The sequence below is a fragment of the Myripristis murdjan genome, chromosome 7, assembly GCF_902150065.1.
Source record: "Myripristis murdjan chromosome 7, fMyrMur1.1, whole genome shotgun sequence".
Lineage (NCBI taxonomy): Eukaryota > Metazoa > Chordata > Actinopteri > Holocentriformes > Holocentridae > Myripristis > Myripristis murdjan.
The window spans coordinates 14,191,920-14,207,083 of NC_043986.1; the positions used below are offsets into that span (position 1 = coordinate 14,191,920).

At 40.1% G+C, this 15,164-nt stretch overlaps 2 protein-coding genes across 2 annotated transcripts; one reads left to right on the forward strand and one right to left on the reverse strand.

The window, feature by feature from the left end:
* Positions 1–6,448: 6,448 nt before the first annotated feature.
* ttll9 (tubulin tyrosine ligase-like family, member 9) lies at positions 6,449–10,670 on the forward strand. The gene is made up of 14 exons (XM_030056134.1): positions 6,449–6,463; positions 6,766–6,812; positions 6,938–7,030; positions 7,200–7,311; positions 7,454–7,639; positions 7,803–7,871; positions 7,979–8,069; positions 8,302–8,342; positions 8,477–8,564; positions 8,854–8,912; positions 9,066–9,262; positions 9,745–9,858; positions 10,218–10,342; positions 10,575–10,670. The coding sequence occupies exons 1-14, from the start codon at positions 6,449–6,451 to the stop codon at positions 10,643–10,645; spliced, it is 1,308 nt and encodes a 435-aa protein (XP_029911994.1). The 3' UTR covers positions 10,646–10,670.
* A 458-nt stretch (positions 10,671–11,128) lies between these two features.
* fam217ba (family with sequence similarity 217 member Ba) lies at positions 11,129–14,956 on the reverse strand. Its single transcript, XM_030056304.1, has 4 exons — positions 14,450–14,956; positions 14,246–14,342; positions 14,070–14,134; positions 11,129–13,976 (listed from the first exon to the last, which is right to left on the reverse strand). The coding sequence occupies exons 1-4, from the start codon at positions 14,554–14,556 to the stop codon at positions 12,539–12,541; spliced, it is 1,707 nt and encodes a 568-aa protein (XP_029912164.1). The 5' UTR covers positions 14,557–14,956; the 3' UTR covers positions 11,129–12,538.
* Between the last annotated feature and the right edge of the window lie 208 nt (positions 14,957–15,164).

The following is a 15,164-nucleotide window of genomic DNA, read 5'->3' on the forward strand; positions in this document are numbered from 1 at the left end:
AACTGAGCTGTTCAAGGACAGCCTGTCAAGGAAAATGGCATTTTTGATATTTTCTTCCTTTTTTGTTTATAAGAAAAGCCGGAGAAGAAGAGTTGGAAATAAACATGAGCTATAATGTCATCAGTTGCATCAACAGTTGAAGTATGGCAATTTGCAACTGATTTGATAGGGATTATCAAATTACCAATAAAACTTGACAGTCTCATTGTTGAAGAAAATTGGAATTCATCTTCACATCTACCGAGGATTAAGGCTGCAGGGTTTAAGGAGACAAACAAACAAAAGGGTTTATCTTCAAAAACAAATTCCATTCCATGATACTGGTAATAATAAAGTTTTCTTTTTTTCATGTTGCATAAGGATAAAAACAGGAGTGGTTAACCAACAGTATAAGCTTAATAGGTAAAACGTCTATTGGAGACTGATATAAATTCTCAAGAGACATGAGTGCCAAACCAAAAGCCATTGCACAGAGGAAAATTGAAGACATCTGCCTTTGCTATGTCAAAAACTTGTTGAAATTCTGCAGAGGTAAGTGAATGCCAAGTTGAGTAAGAACAACTTTAGGATAGAGCAAATAAACACATCTCCCGAAAAACACTCACCACCCAAGTTCTATACTTCGCTGTGTGATTTCTAATGTTGTGGTGGCTTAATGGAAAGTCAGAAAACAAAACAGGTTTTGATGTGGAGGGCACTCCAACATGCAGCTTTGAAATCGCAATGATCCAGTCAAATTGTGTTGATAAACAAATGGAGCTGCGGCGAGACAAAATATCCTTCCTGCAAAATTTGAAAGTGCCCTTGCAAAAAGGTTGTGACTGGGTTAGAAACAGATGCCCTTTATAAATTAGTCTGTCACTCCTTTGCATGTTTAAGGTCAGATTTCAACTACTGTTTATAAGTTACTCTGAGAGAAATATTATTACAAGACTCAATTACAAGACAGTGCTGAAGTACTGCTGACAATGGAAAATATCTATCAAAGAACGTTTATTCAAAATTGCAATATTATTAAATTACCCCTATTACTGAGTTCTGCATAGTGATATTTTAAAGTAGACTTCTGTATGATAAACAATATTGTTTATTGATTGTTTAATTATTATTGTTGTCGTTGTTGTTATCAGTGATGGATTCAACATATAGGACTATTTAAACACACCGCTAAACTGATGTGGAACTGGGGAAAATAAACTACTTTGCAAAACGAAAGCCAAGATTTTACCCTGTATGAATTATTTATTTGATCATATCATCAGAGCATGCTATAGCTATCTATTTAATTCCTAGAATTACACTCAAGTTTGTTTTCAATAGCCAACCTTAGAAATATTTTAGAGATCTGTACAAATTGGTTTTTAGGAGATCTGGAAGAAGATTATTATACTGACACAGAGTTGGGGGATTAAATTAACACAGAGGCACATAAATTATATCTGCTCCTATCATATTTACACAGAGCAAATCACATGACAAAAAGAAACTGCCAGGGTATGCATTCGTGCCTAAGGTGTTCCCAAAGACTGATAGAAAGTTCCTCGAACCTGAATTCTGCTTCATCACATTACATTTTTTTTTTGTCTGGTCCTTATTTCCTTATAGTTATCAGCTATATTAAGTTCCTCGATGACAGTGCAAATTAAAAAAAAACAAAAAACAAGTCTATTAAACCATGTTCTGTTTTGTAAGTAGCTGTCATTTCTATGCAATTACATGCATTTAAAAACTGACTTGACTTGACTCAGTCACTTATCTGGAGGGCATGAAGGTTTTGAGATAGTGTCTTGACTCAGCAGACCACCCTGCTTTGCTGAGCTGAGAGGCTAGGCCTCTGCTCTATAACACTCAGATGGTAGCTATGCACCTTGGTAGCTTGCCAAATAATACATCAAAATACAGGTTTAAGCCCTCTTAGCTCTTGCCTGTTCCAATTATTTATGTCAGAGGCTAAAGTATGGCTGATTGTTTTATTAGGGCTGGGTGACTGAGAAAGAGAGGAGTACAGCAAACACCCTGAGAGATGGTAGTCCAGGCATTTATTTAGCTTTGCACAGGAATCTGACTTATGTCTTGTGTGCATCATGAAGCGCTTCTCACAGTAATTACAGTAATAATGCCCTAATGTTTAAAGGGTTTGTTGCTGTAGAAAGACAAGTTGGCTGACTTAGGCATTTGTATGGCCTCTAGCAATGTCAATTCAACAGTTGTGGTGGTAAAAATACTAAATTCCTACATGTAAGTAAAAGTAGCAATACAGTAAAGGGAAAGTAGTCCACTGAAGTAAAACTGCTGCAAAAGTATGAGTACTAACAGGAAAATGCACCCACAACATCAAAATTAAAAAATACTCATTCTGAAGAACTGGCCCTTTCAGTGTGTTAAATTATTGGTGCAATATTGTGGATTAAGTATTTAGTACAGGTGGGCCAGGTGGCACTAGCTTTAATTAATCCATAAACTGTAACAAAACATCATTTTTCATGAGCTTCTTGTGCATGTAAAATGGAAGGATCTGTCACCATCATCAAGAGAAATCTCATCATTAAAGTGGCAATCCGAGGTCCTCATAGATTTTGGAGACATCTTTAGTGTTAAGCACTCATCACTGTGATATAGCGGCTTATGCTAACTACCCAAGTCTTCTTTTATTTATTAGAGAGAATGCTGTTGAAACATAAAACGTATTACCTGTGAGCCAGAGGACCCATCTGTTACCACTCATTCAAACAGCAAATGTAAAACCTTTTATCGGCTGCAATGAAGGGTAGCAAACTGGACCTTTATTTGCCTGAAAACTGGATCATTATTTTAAAGGACAGGTTAGCAGGCAAAATTGGGGACCTCTCCCTCCACCCATGTAATGTCGCAATGGGATACTGTCCATAATTTTGCCAAAATCTGATTGGATGTCATGGATGATGAACAAAAGGCCAGCCCATACACCTCCCCCCATCACTCTTTTGTTGTGGGGAACTATGATATATTATAACCACATGAGCTGATCACTAGTTCCTAGTTAGACATTTTAACTAAATGAAACTAAGAAGTGCTGCAGGTATGATTCATCTGTCCCTGGAGTAGGCCGCTGTCTCTGGAAAACCTGCACACTAGAGACTAAACATTAACTGTTGTTTGACCCATGATGTGGTGAGCAATCATGATGAACAATTATAGACAGAAAAAATATGTTTTTTCAGTGAGCCATGTTTTTACAGTGAACCCCCCCTTTAAAAGGTCACAATGTCAGGAACACTCCAGCTGTGTTGTGTCTCCAGGTTGCCTCCCATCACTACCACAGGCCTAATCGAAAAGACACCATCATTTTGCTCAGTGAGATGACTTTTTGTTGCCATCAAGTGGTGATTTGCTGTAAAACATCTCAAGAACCCACTCTGTAGTACTTAATATTAAAGCTCTTCACCCTCCCCCTTGTGGCACTCCAAAAGCGGAGTGCCCCTCGGTTCGATTTTGGGTCCAGTTTTCTTCTCTCTTTTCTTCTCTCACCACATTAATACCTCTTTTCACTGTTACATAGATATGTCTCAAATTTATGAATCCATCACCTCTAAAATCACAGAAATCAAAAGGAAGATGTCAAGAAACTACCGGTAGCAGAATGAGAGTAGATATGTAAAATTTGTAATTGGACTGCCCCACTTCAAAGTCAAAGTCAAAGTCAATGTTAGCTTTATTGTCAATTCTACAATATGTACAGGACATAAAGAGGATCGAAATTCCGTATCTTTCAGACCCTCGGTACAGACAATAAACATTTTAGACACAAATAAATATTATCTACAAATCTAAAATATATATAAATAGGGGCATATAAAAACTAAACTAAAAAAAAAGTTATACATTAAAAAGTAGAAAGGCACAGTAGCAGCGACACGAATCCAAAAATCCAAACAGTGCACTATGAATAACAGTAGTGCAATTGGAGTAACAGTAGTGCAAGTTTGAATTTGAATTGTATTGAATTTGAATTTGAATTGAATTTGTCTAGTAACTACAACACAAATTAGGCCCTCGCTTCCCAAATGTTCAACCTTTTGCGAGGAACTAGGGTGTGACATTTGATGCAAAATTAGGAGATAGAAGCAGGTCAACAAAGCTGTTCCATCATGCTTCAACTGAGATCTAATCCTAAAATCTGATTATTTTTGCCCTTTAATTATGAGGCAAAGGTTATACATGTGTATGTTTCCACTTGCTTGGACAACTGTAATTAATTTTCTTTTATTCCTACCAGAGCCAGATGTAAATGTCACACCTCCAGCTGGTCCAAAACACAGTTGTCAATCAGTTGATGGGCGTAAAGAAAAGGGGCCATATTAGCCCCATCTTGTCCTTGTTGCTCCCCATAAAGTTAACAAATGAACTAGTAAATAAAGGAATACAATTGTATTGACAACTTTTAAAGCAATATAGAGTAGATTTTTAAACTTATATGAGCCTGAATGCAGCCCTTAGGACAGTGTCTTGACTCTCTTCCAGAGGAGAGCTTGTTTTGAAAAATCCAAAGAAATCCATAAAAAACTCCAAAGAAAACAAAGACACACACACACACACACACACACACACACATAACAAAAGCCAAAAAAAGAATTATAAAAATGTAAAAGCCCATAAGGGCGGTGCCATTACTAACAAGAATGGGCATAAATCCTCCTGCCTGCTACCCATTGCTCTAGTTTATCATCTCTTAATTTGTGTGCTGCGTGTTTATCTGTGCATTTTTATTTTTCCTATAAATCACTTTGCATTGATTGTTTTGAAAAATACAATGTAAATATAGTTTCTTTTTATTATTATTCTGATTATACTTATTGAATGACATGAATGACAGTTAACAAATAGCATTATATGTTACATTTTTATGACTGTTGTATGTAAAGTCAGTGCACAGTAGGTAAATGGGCTGCATTTATACCTCACTTTTCTAGTCCTCTGACCTCTCAAAGTGGTTTACAGTGTTTGCCACACATTCACACACACTGATAGCAGAGGTTGCCATGCAAGGCACTAAGTCCATTGTGACGGGTTAGGGGTTCAGTGTCTTGCTCAAGGTCACTTCAGTATGCTCTCTGGAGGAGCCGGATTGAACCAGGAACCCTCCAATTACCAGAGAACTGCTCTAACTACTGAGCCATGCCATCCCAAACGTTACTACTACTTTTCATGTTAAAGGACTACAGGTAAATGTCAGTCTCTCTCTCTCTCTCTCTCTCTCTCTCTCTCTCTCTCTCTCTCTCTCTCTCTCTCATGCATAACTTCAGAGACTTTTCATACAGCACCAAGGTGGTTCATGTCAGGGGTACAGGCAGTAATCCAGTGGCCCTTGTAATGGCCTTTCTGAATAGTGCCCCCTTTCTTAAAATAAATACAGAAAACTACTTCTGTCAGTGGATGGGACCAATATTCCCTGGATCGGCCTTCTGGGAATTTTACTGTTTTGAGGCATCTAATATTTGACATAATGTACATAAGTACATAATGGATCCTACTGAGCAAGACAACATTAGCAGTCAAAGCACCGGCCACTGCAAGGCTTCCACAGGCCTGACGATCCTTTTTGATAGTTACTGGTACACACACACACACACACACACACACACACACACACACACACACACACACACACACACACACACACACACAACCAAATCCAAAGTAAGGTTTCTGGAGTAAATTTGTGGTGTGGAGGTAGCTTACAATACTCACATTCTTTCATGGTTGGTTGTGAGTCAGGCACAAAACCTTGGTCTGTAAGAAAAAGATGGCCAGTGTTGGGCTCACCGCGGAATAACAACATTGCTGTATTCCTAGGCAGGGTTATAGTGACAATCAGACTAGTGAAAACATAACCAGAGGCTCCCCTTCTCTCCCCTGTTCAGCTAGAACCATTCCCACTGCTTTTTTCAATGGGATGTTCTATAGGGAAAGCACAGACATACAGTGACATACAGTGGGGTAACTATATAAATGTATTTGATTATCCTTTCAAAATGTTTCGAAATGTTTCAAGATGGTCAGGTCCACATAAGCATGAAAACTATTAATTTTCATGTCAGACTTTCATTCAATATGACTCCTGTAAACTTATTTAGATTATATTATTTTACATTATATTTGCTGTGTTTTGTCTACTCAGTTGCATCTTAATGTTACAACCACAGATACAGAAAGAAAGCGACGCGTACTCATATCTGTGGTTACAATAGAGATAACCTGCGCCACACGCTACGGAAAGCGGCAGAGACCAGTCGACGCCACTTGTTTAACATAGTGGCTGTCGTTACCATGGCAATGGCTATTGTCAAACTCCGTGTACAGATATTGTAAACCCTCCTGATAACCGAGCCAGCCGCTACTACGTTATTACTCTGTTAAACCGTTAGTAAGTGGTGTGTTTTACCGCGGAGTGCCTATATTATTTAACGTTATGTCAAAAAATAAGGTAGGTTAACAAGAGCAAATTGTTTTCATTGTTTTTATTCAGGTCCAGCTTTTCTGTTGACTAACCAAAACTTAGTCTGGTTCGCGTTAACGCCAGCTTGGTTAACAACTAACATTAGCTGTTAGCCGGTATGTCATTATTCCTCTGGTGAATTAGTAGGCTTGCTAACTTGTAGCTTGGAGTTAGCTACAGCAAGTCAGGGATGACATTACTGCTGATGAGTCAGTAGAATTTCGACTACCAAGCGAGTGCTTTTAAGTGCTGGGACCATTATATTAGCTAAATTTGTTTTGCTTTAACAGACATGTGGATACAAAGGTCCATATGACAATCAGAAGAAAGGGGAGCGGTGAGTCTAATGTGCTTAACCGGGGTGTCAATATATAGTTTGCTACAAATTACCAGTGAATATTGACTATATGATGTAAAGATAGCATATGAAATAAAAGTCTATGTGTTCACCTGTCTCTCCAGGGAAGGAAAGAGCTGTGTGCGCTACAAATGCGGTCTTCTCAACACCATACAGGATGTTCTGCGCCAAAGACCAGGATGGCTTGAAGCCAGGGAGTGAGTGGGATCGCTGTGTATAAAAAGTGCATCACCACATCAACCTGCTTGAATTCTGTGTGGCTGATTATGAATGGCTCATTTACACTGGAGGATGTAAAATGTGAATGGGGTGATTTAATTTACCTCAAATATATCTGTACTTGTGTTTCTACTGTTTTCTTAACAGTGATGGAGAGTGGGACTTCAACTGGTGCGATGTGGGATGGCTGAGGGAAAATTTTGATCATTCCTACATGGAGGAACATGTAAGGATATGCCATTTCCGCAACCATTATGAGGTGAGGCATTTATACCTTCAGTGCATGTTTATGAATCTACCACCAGGAAATTCAACTGTACACAGCATCAGCATCGTCAACACAAAGTACAAAGTTTTAATACATGTTGTATAGTGTCGTGTTTCTTTGTTTTATGCTGCAGCTGACCCGCAAAAACCTCATGGTGAAAAACCTTAAAAGATATCGCAAAAATCTTGAAAGGGAAGTTGGCCGTATGGAAGCAGCCAAATGTGACTTTTTTCCCTGCACCTTTGCACTACCCAGCGAGTATCATCTCTTCGTAGAGGAGTTTAAAAGAAACCCTGGCAGCACCTGGATCATGAAACCGGTCAGTGGATCACAGACTTCATGCTGTATAATAATGTTACCTTATTAAGAGGAGCTCACAATTTAGAAAATATTACTAGCGTGCAAGCTAAAAATCTAGTATACAGGTACAACCAAAGCTCCACTGAAGTTGTGAGATTTAACTTGTATGTTTGCTTATTCAGGTGGCAAAATCTCAAGGGAAGGGTATTTTCCTATTCAAGAAACTGAGAGACATCATAGAGTGGAAAAAGGTAAGCACTCATTTTGATTTCGTAGGGGCATTGGGTTTTCAAGAAATCAGCAATAACACTGACTGAGAGCCAACAGCACAGTCATTCAAACTGATGTGCTTATACAGGATGGCAGCCGCTCAGAGGAACAGAAGGATGCAGCACAAGTGGAAAACTATGTGGCTCAGCGCTATATAGAGAATCCCTACCTCATTAGTGGTAATTAATTAAAATTAGAATACATTTTTATTTGTAAATTACATTTCAAAGCATAGCTGCATTGTGCTAACCAGGAAACAAAATAAATAAAATCAATCTGATGAATTATAATTATACCAGAAATTATTTAGGAAAATGAGAATGAAATAATGGCAGCAGAGTATTACAGCACAGATTTACTAATCGTGCAGCCCTTCCCTTGTTCATTTTATGTTTTATATTTTCCCCACAGGCAGAAAATTTGATCTGAGAGTGTATGTACTTGTAACATCAGTAAGTACTGAACATTTGTAAATCATGATGACTCAAAGTGTTTTGTTGTCCCTGTGGCAATCTGTAACTTTTATTGTATGTGTGTATGTGTCTATATGTGTGTGCACGTCTTGGCATGTGGTTTTGTCTCTCAGTATATTCCTTTGAAGGCTTGGTTATATCGAGATGGCTTTGCCCGCTTCTCTAGCACCCGGTTCTCCCTCAGCAGTATTGATGACCAGTGTATCCTTCTCATTGTGTCATAATACCCCTTGGATAAAATACCTATTATTAAAACATATTCTTTATACTTACCTTACAGTATGATCCTGAGTTTTAAGTAGCACTGTGTAAGTTCCTTTAACAAGGCAGGAGTTCTCTTATGAAATATTCATGTGAGTCAGTTTTTAATAGCCTGGTTTGACCCAATTACTAAGGCTGTTGTTCCCAATAGTGTCTCTTTCATCCAGACACCCTTGAAAAGGCTTGATCTCTTGAATACTCCTAAATTATCCTTAATGCCTCTATTCAGATGTGCACCTAACCAATGTTGCAGTTCAAAAAACAGCACCTGACTATGATCCTGAAAAGGTATGTCACTGAATAAGCACAAACGATAGGTAATAGATTCTGTTCTTTTTTCCCAGATATTCCCACAGTTTCTTTCAAATGTCCACCCTCTAACATTTTTTTTCTCTTTTTTCACTTTTTTTCTCCTACAATCATTAATGCATGTCTAATTAGGGATGTAAATGGCAGATGCAGCAGCTTCGCAGGTATCTGACTGCAAAACACGGCACAGAGATGGTAGAAACCCTTTTTTTGGACATGGATAACATTTTTATCCGCAGCCTACTTAGTGTACAAAAGGTCATTATCAATGACAAACACTGCTTTGAGCTGTACGGCTATGACATCCTGCTGGATCAGAACCTCAAACCGTAAGAGTACAAACTGTACACATGCATGCTACATGGTCACCTGCACATAAATACCTGCACACATATTCACTCAAGCATGCATGGCCACACACACACACACATGCACAAGCACAAGCACACAAGCATGTAAAGACATGCACAAATACATGCACACAGTCTCAGTTCCTGCACTCCTGAGTGCCTGAATCATACAAAACAAAGCTATAAATCTGCGAGCATCTGGCTCCATTTATTTATCGTTCACTATGTACACTGTATTGTACAGCAGATATGCAATAATTAACTTTTAAATGATAAAAAACATAACAATGTCACTGCCTCAGTCTATTCAAGCAAATGTGAAAACTTTCATTAACTTAACTTGTGCTGCCTCCGTTTTTACTGAAATGGTTGCTTTCACATAGTTTGGTTTAATGCAGGGTGGAAAGGTTAGGTAAATGTTTGGTGAATGTCTTTGTCCACTATTTTTCTTCTCTTCTTAGGTGGTTAATTGAGGTCAACGCCTCTCCGTCACTCACAGCAAGTAGTCAAGAGGATTATGAGATGAAGTGCCGGCTGCTGGAAGACACGCTACATATTGTAGATATGGAGGCAAGGTAAAGATCTCTTTCTCCAGAGTGACTGTGTCTTGGTGTGTGTGAAGGTCATGGAACAAAATTAGCATAATTCAGTGGCTTTCCATGTATTAGAGACTCCAGAGAAATATAACTTTTTTATTATTAATGCCAAATCTATTAAAAATGCAAATGTAATCTTCTGGACTTAAGTTATGGCATGTTTGACACAAAGAACACACGTGACTCGAGAACCAGTGTGTGTTAACAGCAACAGTAAGTGCTGCTATCATTTCCATTTTGCCATGAGATGAAAACAATACAAGAAAAGATTATATGAGTTCCATTGCTTTTGGCTATGCTGGAACTGTGCCCTAATTAGCTGTGGTTTGTCTCATTAGACTGACTGGCAGAGAGAAGAGGGTGGGTGGCTATGACCTCATGTGGAACGATGGGCCTGTCTACAGAGAGGATGTCAACCTGGAAACACTTGGCAGTTCATGTTTCACACCTAACACACACTTAGGTAAAATAACTGCGGCAAAGGCAAACCTATTGAATGAAAAAGTGTCCCTATATGAAAATTTCTGAGAAAATTATTGTGTGTGTGATATAAAGCATTGGTTTGTAAGCATACAGAAATACTCGCAATATGTGATTACTGTGGTTTGTGGTTATTTGGACACCTCTAAAAGAGATTCTGTAGTTCTGTTGTTACTTAATACTTAAATGTACACCTGTGTGGTTTCCTGTTCCAGGGTGTGTGAATGACAGGGAGAAGCAGCTTCGCCAGCTTCTAAAACCAATTCCTGGCCAGAAAAGGATATGATTACGTACCAGATTTTTATGTTGCCACTTGTCGACATTGCAGCATCTTTGGTTCATACTTAAATCACAAGTAGCCTACTCCCCTGTATGACAGATAATCTGATTGGATTTTGAAGCACCTTGAAACAATTGTTTGTGTATTAACAAGGAAAAGCTGAAACAACTGTAACTCTTTGATGCTTTAAGTTATTAAGTTTATCTTAATGCTGCCCATGAATTATGTGAAGAGACGTGTGTTGGCAGTAATTCATAATTAATATACATATTAGCTTCATCAGTGGCCTTATCAACTGGTTATGTTTAATATAATGATTTCACAATGACATTTGACAATGTACCTCATTAGAATATGAATCAACTTTTAAGTTGAAAATAAAGTCTGTTTGTCAAATATATATGCATTTATTTAATTACTGATTCATATTCATAGAGTTAAGGCTTATTTGTACTCTTTGTTAAGAATGCCAAATGGATCAACTCCAACTGAGTGCAAAACATATTTATTTCTATGCCTTACAAATACTTGCATTCAACATTGAGAAAATACATACCACAATCTTTCTGCGTGCGTGTCAATATATTGTACACATTTATAAGATCGCCACTCCTGTCCCCTGATCTATGGCTTCAGTACTTTACAGGAATATTAAGTGAGGAGATGCAATCTGAGCACACATCACAACATTTACATTGATGTAGTGTTGCCATGAATCAAGTGCACATGGTAAACCACAAGAAACTAATAAGACACTCTAATGTAAACACTGTATGCTAAAGACTGTTCAAGTATGTAGTGGAATACTAAGCTGATATATAAGACATTTTCCTTGTTATAGCGTAACTGCTATGATGTGGATCCTATCTGAAATTCCACTTAATCGCAGGATGACCAATGGTACAGTACAGTAGACATAAGGAAAAGATACATTCAGCTCTCTCGCTAACTATTTCACCTTCTGTGCATGGCAATGTAAACATAACAATGACAATGATGAATACAAGTCCAACACAACAGCTTTCATAAATAGAACTATGGTATACAAAATTTGGAAAAATATGCATTTACATTCGTAGCAAACATTACACTGTCTCTCTTAAACAGCAGACAGAGCTCGGCTCTAGGCAAAATACATTGTCATAAACTACAATTCAAGCCTATTCAAACATGATAAGCCCTTATAACCAAAATTTCAAAACCATTGCACAAGTACATCTGAAAGTAAATACATTATTTCAATACAACACCGTTTATTGCACCTCTTTCTTTTCAGCAAATGATGTTACATCTGAACACATCTTAAAAGATGAGGCACCAAAGAATAGATGAGAAGCAACATCAAGTTAAAAGTAAGAGCATCTGAGAACAAATACATTCCAACATCAAAAACAATTCCACTAGTAATGGCTGTGGTCTTAATCCGTGACAAAAATGTGATGATGTGTGTTGAAGTTCACAAACGATGACTTAGATTTCTACTGTTGAAAGCTGTCCAAGGGTAGATAGCATATACTGACAAACATGACTGCGCAGTGCAAGAGTTTAGTTTACATAAAAGCTGTACTTTGAGAATCCTAGTTCTGTGTCAAGTGCCTAGTGAGTCCTCTCTGACAAAATGATTTGTTACAGTGCAACTTGATGATTATAACAGTATTGTACATCTTGAATGAAAAATGTATAACTGTTCTATGAGATGGTCTTATTATGCTTTGCAATAATAGCTGTTTAATCACTATTTGTTTTTGACCTTTTGAAGGCTGCAAACAACTGACTGATTTAGACTGCGGTGGAACAGTTATAACATGTTAGTAATACACTGATTACACAGAAAGCAAGCATAGATTCAAGCTCCTCTACCAAGTAACCTCTAAGTAAAGCTCTATAGGTTTATAGGGGTTACTTTGCAACAAAGTGCACGTTTTTTGCTTTGCCATTTTGCTTACTGCCCAGCGGTGCTTTGGAAAGAGATTGCGGCTCTTTAGTGGCTCTTTTCATGGCAGTTTTAGAGGTCTGACCTGCCTCTGTCCTCTGCCAGTCCTTATCTACTCTCTTGGAAGGGTTCACCTCTCGCTTACTTGCAGAGAAAACACGTTTCTCTGTGCTGGATGCTTTAGCACCACCAGGTTCCTTTTTCACATCTGTCTCAGAGTTAGCTCTGACCCGACCTTTCCTCATCTGACCTTTACTATTGGGGTTACTTCCTGGTTCCTGGGAGTGCTTGCGGACATTGCCGACTGCCTGCATGTGTCTGAGATGACTCTTTCCTACGGAGGGGCTAACTGGGGTTTGAGCTCCCCCTCCCCCTCCCCCTCCTCCTTGTCCTCCTGTGCCCTGGCCTTCTGAGGAGGTGGCCCGGCTCTCACTGCTGCTCCTCTTGGCTGGTGCCCCAGGTCTGGCTCTGCGCTCAAGCAGTGGGCTGAGCCGTGAATGGCGCTGATAGGCATAGGCCGAGCAGCTCCCGTTGCACAATGGGTAACGGATGTGACAGTGAGGACAGACTGGGAAGCGGGAAAGCTGGTGCTGGGCAGCAGCAGGCGATGGGGGGTTGTTGACAGGAGCGAGTGGGAAGGCTCGCTGGCTGTGCCGCAGCCCTTTAGGAGAGTTTAGACGGGTCGGGGGTGCTGTGTGAGGCCTGGATGAGTGAGCCGTGGTGGAGGAGGGGAAACCTTGTGGCCTTGGACGAGCCCCGGGTGGGCGGTTACTCTCTGCTTGCACTGTCTGGATCTGGAGCCACTCCAGCTGCAGCAGCCTCTCCAGGTACTTTTCTAGGGGCCCTACAGGCTTGGGCCTGGGGGCACCACGGCCCTCTGTGTGTAGAAATACTGCAAGCTGTCGCAGGCTCCAGCTGTTGAAGGGAGGAGGCAGGAAGTCTGGGTAGCTGTACGTGGGTTTCTCACTCTCGTCTCCATCACCCACAGCACCTCGAGGTCCTGGGAAGTCTGGTGGGAAGTCATTAGTGTTGATGACCTCGGCCCGGAGGTTAAGGTGAGGAGGAGTGCAGGGGGTACAGGGGGAGGGCAATATGGGCAGCCTCTCGGAGTCTGACAGATCACTGGCACTGTCAGTGTCATCTTCTTTCTGGTTGTAGTGCTGTTGTAGTGTCTCCGGGGTTGGGGCTGGGGAATGCATTTGGGGGTGTGCTGGCAACTGGCGCAGCCCTGCAATTGGGGAGAGTGGCAGGGAGAGGGCTCGCCGATTCTTGCCCATGCCCCCACGATTCTGGTCTAGCTCACTGCAGCATTGTGAAATCCGTTGAGTTTCTCGTTTTTCTTCTTTCCTCTGCGTGGATAAGTGTTTGCGGAGTTGAGGTCTCAAAGCTCCCTCTTCTTCAGGGCTGTAGAGAGAGAAGAGTGTGAGGAAAAACCTAATAGGATTTTAACCACATCTAGTACTTCAATAAGAATCAAATCCATTCCCCAAGACATACCTTGATAGTTTGCTTGTATTTCGTGTGGCACCAGTTTTGACCCTTCCCCCTCTTGACTGAGTACCCTGTTAAAAACATCATAAGGGAAATTGGGTGATTATTTCTAACACTGAGTATTATGAAGCCTGTAACACAGAGGACAATGTTGGGGGGAAACTGAGAAACCAGTCACTCACCCTCTGGACTGCTGGCACTGTGTCCTTATCCTGACCTGGCCCCGAGAGGCCATTTTTCACTTGGCTTGTTTTCTTCATCTTGTTACCTTTCTTTGAACTATGGAAACAAGGCAGTGATTCGTCAAGCTCGCCTTTATGTCTCTGTGGCAGTATTTAAAAAGGGGCTAGTGCTGTCTTATTTAATCATTGTGGAATGAGGCCTACCTGGTCACTGGCCCGGTATTTTCAGCGTTTTTAACCCGTATCTTCTCTTTAGAAACGACGCGTTTCAGTGTCGTGGATGCTGTGCGCTCCTGCATGATGGGTCCCATGTTGCAGGTCGCAAGAGGGCTGTTGTTTTGAGTCCACTACAAATAAAACAACACTGTAGCTATAGAACCCAACCTACATCTCTAATCACAGAGTCTACTTTTAGAATGAGGCTAAAAACGTCCATTTTCTCAAAAGTGCTGCAATGCATCATGCGCAGATGTCGAAAAGTAGACTGCACGGATGCACTATACTCCGTCTCGGGGGTGTCTGTCGTCGAGTAGCGTCTCTGTTCAATTGCAATGCAACAATTTTTTAAAGAAAAAACGTGTGCAAGCGTCCCTGAGTTACAACTAACATTCTCCTTGACATGAGAAAAATGCAAGGCGGTCAAACGGCGAATACGCTTTGTTTGGCTCGTCGTCCCTGTCAGATAGGTTTGTTTACCTGCTGCTGACTGGCTCGCTGCCTGCCTCAAGAGTAGGATTCGAGGAGGATTATGGGACTTGTAGTGCAAGTAACGAAGAGTCTCTCATATAAACGAAATATAGAGAGATTTTCGGATGTCGTGGCTGAATATTTACACGTGATGACACGTTAAAGACGGAAAACGCAAAATGTGTGTTTTCAAAAAGGTGGAAAATTGAAGCAAGTATGACTATTAAATCAT